The sequence below is a fragment of the Solanum verrucosum genome, unplaced genomic scaffold (assembly GCF_900185275.1).
Source record: "Solanum verrucosum unplaced genomic scaffold, falcon-dt-bn FXZP01000182.1, whole genome shotgun sequence".
NCBI lineage: Eukaryota > Viridiplantae > Streptophyta > Magnoliopsida > Solanales > Solanaceae > Solanum > Solanum verrucosum.
This window is the reverse complement of record NW_026020378.1, coordinates 1,245,362-1,252,546: the sequence shown is the minus strand read 5'-3', so window position 1 is coordinate 1,252,546 and position 7,185 is coordinate 1,245,362. Positions and strand designations below refer to the sequence as shown.

The 7,185-nt window shown below is 28.9% G+C and overlaps 1 protein-coding gene across 1 annotated transcript; it reads right to left on the bottom strand.

Moving 5' to 3' along the window:
* Positions 1 to 545: 545 nt before the first annotated feature.
* LOC125838705 (vacuolar-processing enzyme-like) lies at positions 546 to 2,845 on the bottom strand. The gene is made up of 9 exons (XM_049517745.1): positions 2,681 to 2,845; positions 2,422 to 2,586; positions 2,182 to 2,338; positions 2,006 to 2,088; positions 1,683 to 1,903; positions 1,400 to 1,448; positions 1,081 to 1,278; positions 773 to 979; positions 546 to 688 (listed from the first exon to the last, which is right to left on the bottom strand). The coding sequence occupies exons 1-9, from the start codon at positions 2,843 to 2,845 to the stop codon at positions 551 to 553; spliced, it is 1,383 nt and encodes a 460-aa protein (XP_049373702.1). The 3' UTR covers positions 546 to 550.
* Positions 2,846 to 7,185: the final 4,340 nt, after the last annotated feature.

Below are 7,185 nucleotides of genomic sequence, written 5' to 3'. Positions count from 1 at the left end.
TCACATCCCACCTTCATGTTATTTTCTAGAGAATTAAAGAATGCGTTTTGATGGAACTTTGAAATCTTCAACTAATTTAGAATTGTTTTAAGTTATATGACATCGCCAGTTTGTTATATGTTTACGGGAGAAGTCAAGAGTTATACTATTATATCGGTGAGTTTATACCGTAGTGAACTTGAATCTCCTTTAAGAGAGCGAGATATCCACACTTCAGTCTGATATTTATTTATTCATTTCGTTCATTTTATTTTCAACCGTAATTTAAGGCATATTCACCAACACATTATTTTATACCTTTTTACTTCTCTTTCTCTTCATGATAATTACATGACATTATAAGAAATGTGAAAATGACAATATATTCATAAATAAATATCTCCATAACAATTTCATACTTTACTACATGGTAAGGGGACAAGATGTACTTGTCAACTTGAACCATAAATATTATTCTCATTGTTGCAATTCATGAAAGTGCAATTATTCAACCATAACACAAATAGGCTAAACATTACATTAACTTTGAGCCAAGAATATCCTCTTCTAATCAAGAGGAACATGCTTGTGCTGTTGCAGAAGCCATTTGTTCACTCTCAATTCCAGCATTGCAAATATTCGCGATACCACGTATATGTTTCTTTCCGTACGAGCTTAATTTTCCACAATGTACCTCAAATGTTTCGATCTACACATGAAAAATAAGTCGTTAAACTCAAAAGAACAAAAAAAAACATGAAAAATACCACCAAATAATTAGGTTGGTACTTACATGGGATTTTAAGCAATCCCAATTGTCAACAAGAGGTTGTCCAGCAGGTCGAACGTGCTGCAGTACTTCACTACCTTTTTCAACTCCAAACAGAAGATCACCAATATGTTTTACACTATTGTCCACTTTACTTCTCTCTGCTATGGTTTTAATAAGTTTGACACGAGTTTCAAAATGCTCATCAGAGCCTTCAGGAGCGTCTTGATACTGCCAAGATTACGAATAAATTAGAATGTTTTTTAATTTTCTCTATGTTATAATACATGAAATCAAATTTAATCAGATGAAGTAGGAAAACTTCAAATTACTTTTGATGTCAAGTAGAAAAGTTCAACGTCACGTTGGTCCACATTTTGTGACGATGATTCAGAATTCATGGAAACGTGACTATGGTTTACAGAAGCAGCGCCCATATACTGGAAAAGTACATCGACACTTAACACTGTATCACCATATTGCATGACATGTGAACCATATGTTAGATTGGCCGCTGTTCTGTTTGCAACCTGAGCAGCATCGTACACAATGAAATTATAAGAAAGCATAAATATGGCGTATAGGATCTGAACAAAAATTTTAAAATATATATACAATCGAGACTCGAGAGTATGTAGTACAAGATCTTACCGTATTATACTGGTCGTTCAAAGTTTCAGTTTGGCGATCTTCAGCTTCACTGTTTACAAGTGCAAACATCAATAAATTTGACGCAATTAACAAAGATGTGTTATTATAGGAGAAGTATCGATAAATAACTTTTTTTTAGTATAGTTCATTTTGATCCAAAATTAAAAAAATGGCATCTTTAGGACAAGAAAAGTTATGAATTAGGCATTTTGAGGTGAAAGGAGGCAAGCAATTAATGAAGGGACCGACTACAAGAAAAGCAAAGCTTTGTAGACGCGATTACCTGTCTTCCATCCAAGCAACACTATATAAGTCTCCCAAGCACACACCTTGAAACTCAGGAGGGGGACACTCTACCAAGCAAGGACCACCTGCACCCATTTGACAATATGTTCCCCAACTACTTTCATTGGGATTTGATGCAGTCGTTACATAAATATTTAAACCTTCAGGAAGAAGACCGTCAAACATGCTTCCAGACTCACAAGCTTCTAAGTAAAATACCTAAAACATATAAGAAAAAACATCGATCATCCAGCATAATATTAGACCGAAGGAATTAAGCAAATGACTTTAGATCGAATGAAATAAGGAAGTTAATTGTACCAGTTTACTATATGTCCCAGAAGCATGCTTCTTTTTTAACACGTTAATCAAGTCATTCGCGTAGACAAGTCCAGTTGGCATTGCTGTTCATTTAAAAACCATGAAATAACCATAAGTAATTTTTTATATAGAACTTTTATATGATCTGAATTGCTATCGATACAATAAGCACTTACAAATAATTCCAGGGCCACCATGATCAGTATAGTAGATGAAAATATGGTCATTTGGACCACTGTTCAAAACTTTACCACTTCCTCCAGTGATACCACTTTTGTTTGCAAGAATAACATTGAAAAAGTTTTCAGCATTAACATCTTCACCTACATAATCCTGCCTCAACAAACATAACAAAAAAATTATCCCCGATATTTAATCTCGAAAATATTTTCAAGCCAACAAGAAAAAGAACAAACCTTAGGAACACCTTTATAAACATCTTGTCCATGTGGATTATTGATGATGACTCCAGGTCTAGGATTCATAGTGTTGTTAGCAATATCATCGTACATGAATACAATAATGTTTTCGTCTTTAAGACCACCTTTCTTGAGTATTTGATAAGCGTGACATACATCAGCCTGAAATTAATCAATAAAATCATCAAACAAATTACATATCGCGAAAATTAGCCACGTACAAAGAAAAAATGTAGTTTAATTGATATATGAGAACCTGGTGCCTATAATTAAACCATCCATTAGAGCCAGCAACTAGGACAGCCCATTTGGTCCCTACAGTTTCTTCAGTTAAGAATTTAGAGACACTACGACCTTCAATGTTGGCCCAAATTGAGAGCACAACAACAAGTGCAACAAATACATTGTACTTAAATATCATTGTATTGTGTTTTATGGTTAATTAACAAACAAATTGGATTGGATTATTGTGTTGTATGAATCATATTGATGTATGATAAATTTATAGGACTTCAAACTCTAACATAAGAGAATGACGTAGAATTCAAAGGTAACAATCATAAGAACTCACGAAATGTGTCAAGATATACTTATTGATTTACAAGAAATAATTAATTTATCGTCATGACTTATGAAAGTTTTGTCATGTCATCACATTGTTATTGTACGTTCTTTTAGTCCATTAGAGTGGACCGGTATAAATCAAATATCAGGGAGATTATGGATTAAATGATACTCCATTCGTTTCAATATATGTAACACTGTTTGACTTGACACAATCTATATATATATATATATATATATATATATATATATATATATATATATATATATATATATATATATATAAAGGAGGAACATAAAGAAGGTGATGTGACACTTCTCTATGGCCTCCATTCATATTTTTCCCTTTTCTCCTTTTTTTGGGCATTTTTCTTTATTTTATTATTTATTTTATTTTTAATATCTCATAAAGACTTTATACTCAATTACTCAACTTTTCACCTCCACTATAATATATCTTCTTTATTAGATATAATGTGCATATATTCATAACTCTCATAATTTTCAACTTTTCATATTCATAACTTTCTCCACTAAAATATATCTTCTTTATTAGATATAATATGCATATAGTCATAACTCTCATAATTTCCAACTTTTCATATTCATAACCCTTAAATATTAAATATGAAAGTTAAGATACCTTATGGTATTCCTCCATTATTTTCTATATAAATTCATATTTTTGTTTCATTCTACCCAAAGTTATCGTTCATTTTCACTATAGTATTATATTTATGCTTTTATTTGGCTTGAAAAAGAAGAAGAAAGCTTTTGAATAGTGATAGGCTTGTGAAGTTATATTGACAAGAGCTTAGATAATTATGCATTGACGATTTTCTTTTACTTCTATTTTTTAATGATATGTTTATTGTACTATTTATTGTTTCTCTATTTTTTTTCTTATGTATCTCTGTGATGCCTCTTAAATTTAATTTTTATATGAAGAAAGCTTTTGAATAGTGATAGATTTGTGAAGTAAATATCAACAAGAGTGATGCCTCTTTGCTTTTGTTTGACTTGAAAAAAAAAAGCTCTTCAATATTGATAGGTTTGTGAAGTGGATATGACAAGATTTTAGACAATTATGTATTGATTTTATTCTTCCTTCTATTTTTAATTTTAATGATTAAAGTCGCATTGATATGTGTATTGTATTATTTCTTTCTTTCTTTCTTGCGAATCTTTATGATGCTTTTTATGTTTAATTTTTATAGGAACTTCTTATTGTTGTAAGTCTATAATTTCTTTTAGTTCAAATTAGTATTATAAAATACTAGAGTAGATCCTAATGAGATATCACTTCCTCACTAATTTATCTTAATTATGTTTGAAATTATGCTATAAATACAAATCAAGTTTAAAATTTATAAATCTTTTCTCTTGGTTCAAATTAGTAACTTAATTATGTTAAAATTCTGATACTAATCAAATTTTAAAATTTATAATTAATTTCTTAAAAGAAATAAAATTTAATCAAATAATTTTTTATTTGTTGTTTATTACGTAAGTTCTTAAAGCTATCGATAAATATGCCTGCATAAAAAGTTTAAAAGATAAATATAAATAACATGGAGGGAGAGATGATGCGGTAATTCTAAAAAAGTTTATATACACAAAGAAGAAACATTTATATTATTTGAAATAATTGAGACACAATCATTGTTATTGATATTATAAAGAAAGGGTATAACTTACGTTTTAATCATAAAGTCAAGTTGTATTGTTTATTGTTTTTCTATAAAATTCATCTCATTAAACACGATTACATTTCATATTTGGTTAGAGGAGGGAGGAAAAGATCAAAATGAATAAAGTTAAATTTAACAACACAAATGAATAACATAAAGTATTAACTAAGTATAAGTTTGTTTTATACTGGGGGATTATAAATTAGTACTAGATTTATCTCTAAAATTCAAAAATAAGAAGATGATGTATGTATGTATATTTAGTCAAATATATATTGTATCTGGATAAATAGCCAAAATATAGAATAAATATGAGAAGAGGGCATTTTGGGTCACCATTGTTTGAGTTCATTTTGGCTTACATGCTCATAATGTTTTGAAATTATAATAACAATTAGTTGACTGACTTTCTAAGAAAAAGAACGTTAATTATATTTTTTCACGTTATAAAAATCATTATTCTTCGTTAAAGTTAATTGGTACGTAGAAGTTTCAAAAACATTACTCACTATTTAATTGTAACCATTACTTATTTACATTAAAAGTATATTAATTATATTTAAAAACCCCAATATATATAATCTATTCTTTAAAAGTATATTTATTTATTTCTTCTTCTATTGTTTTTTTTTAACTTTGAAAAATAGTGTATTTATGTTGTTTCTTTTAAAATCATTATAAATTATAAGTGGTTCTTTTACTTCTAAAGAAGATGATTACATGTAAAAAAAATAAAAAAAATCCTATGGAACCAAATTATACATCTATACATTTATAGGATGTATAATATAATTATTTTTTATTCTTTTTTATGTAAGAAAGAAACTCTTAAAAATTATTTAAAATTTCAACTAAAATTATTAAATATACATAAAAATACATTTTTTATATGTATAATATCTCTTCTATTCAAATAATATTTAGTAAATTATTTGTGTTTTTAATGACCACGCGAAGCGCGGATGAATTCACCAGTTTAAAGTATAAAAGAAGACTTTTGAAATTGGCCATTTGTATAAATTATTACTTCATTAGGGGTAAATGAGAATTTTAAAGTTAAATTATCCAATTGTAGAAATGTTATGTTCTTTTTTTGGGATGGACTAAAAGGAGAAAAATGTCTCACATAAATTGGGACAAAGAAAATATAATTTTAAGGAAAAACTACATAACTAAGCAAACATAACTACTACTATATTATATACATAACCTAGAGATAGAGATACTTTCAAAAATGGGGAAATTACGCGGATAAGCAAATATATACTAGTTAATTAGCTAACATAGCTATAGTTTGAATTAATTACCACTTGCAACCTCTTTTTAGCTATAATTATGTGCTCGTCTCTCATCTCTTCCTCTCTCATCTCTTATACATATACAAATTATACATATACATATAAAATTATATGACAAATATACAAATACAATTCGCCTCTCTCCACTTTCTTCCCTCTCTCACTCGCCTCACTCCTCCCTCTCCCAATCTCGCTCATAAGAAATATAAATACATATGTATATCAGTTAAATATATACAATTATCTGACAAATATTCATATACAATTCGACATATATACAAATACAATTCACCTCTCTCCATTCTTTGCCCTCTCTCGCTAGTCTCTCTCCTCCCTCTCTCTCTCTCTCTCGCTCGCCTCTCTCATCCCTCTAACATTTAGCTAGAAATCGTAATTAGCAAACTATAGCTATGGAGTCTAATTAAGTTATTTTTAATGGCTATTTGCGAAATTTCATCTTCAAAATGTTATATCCAACATAGGTATACTTAAGGATTTATAACAAATCTCTCTTCTCTTGCTCGCCACTCTCCTCCCTCTCTTGCTTTTCTCTCTCCTCTCATATTCCCTTCGCGTCTTCTCTACAATTTATTGTGTGAATCCTTCTTCTTCTCTCTCTATATTTTATATAAATATGAAACTCCACTGAAGTTTTACCTGAATTATTTTTATCTACATCTATCGATATTTTCTATTTTGGGTTCTTGATTTGTTGTTCAATGTTTGGATCTTAATCATCTTCTTCTTAGGTTGACACTGCCAATTGTATCTATGTACCAACAAAAAATTGTAATTGTGCATCAGAAAAAAGTGATACGCCTATTATCAAATTTTATCTTCTTCAATTGATATAAACAATTGTATTTATGAATCATAAAAAATTGTATATGAGTATCCAAAAAAATTGATACAACTATTATCATATTATATTTGTGTATCAGAAAAAAAAAGTTAATACAACTATTATCAAAAAGAGTTATATTTGTGTATTTGTTTTAGGAGTGATATAATACATAAATATGTCCTTTAACATAATCTTAATTCATATTTATGCCTTTCAACGTAACTTTGGGTGTGCATAAGTAAGCACTTACATTTGTATAAAGTTAAACAAATAGACACACGTCCTATGTGGCATCCTACATGGAAATTTTCATCATATGTGGTGTCCTATGCATGCGTAATATGACATGTAAGACTCATATGTC

What these genes read in the sequence shown, in the direction of transcription:
- LOC125838705 (XM_049517745.1), bottom strand. Translation starts at nt 2,845, where the DNA reads ATGATATTTAAGTACAATGTATTTGTTGCACTTGTTGTTGTGCTCTCA. An exon ending in GTTGCTTGGATGGAAGACAG is followed by an intron (nt 1,449 to 1,682) that starts GTAATCGCGTCT and finishes ACTTGTAAACAG; the next exon opens with TGAAGCTGAAGATCGCCAAA. An exon ending in TGAACGACCAGTATAATACG is followed by an intron (nt 1,279 to 1,399) that starts GTAAGATCTTGT and finishes GATGCTGCTCAG; the next exon opens with GTTGCAAACAGAACAGCGGC.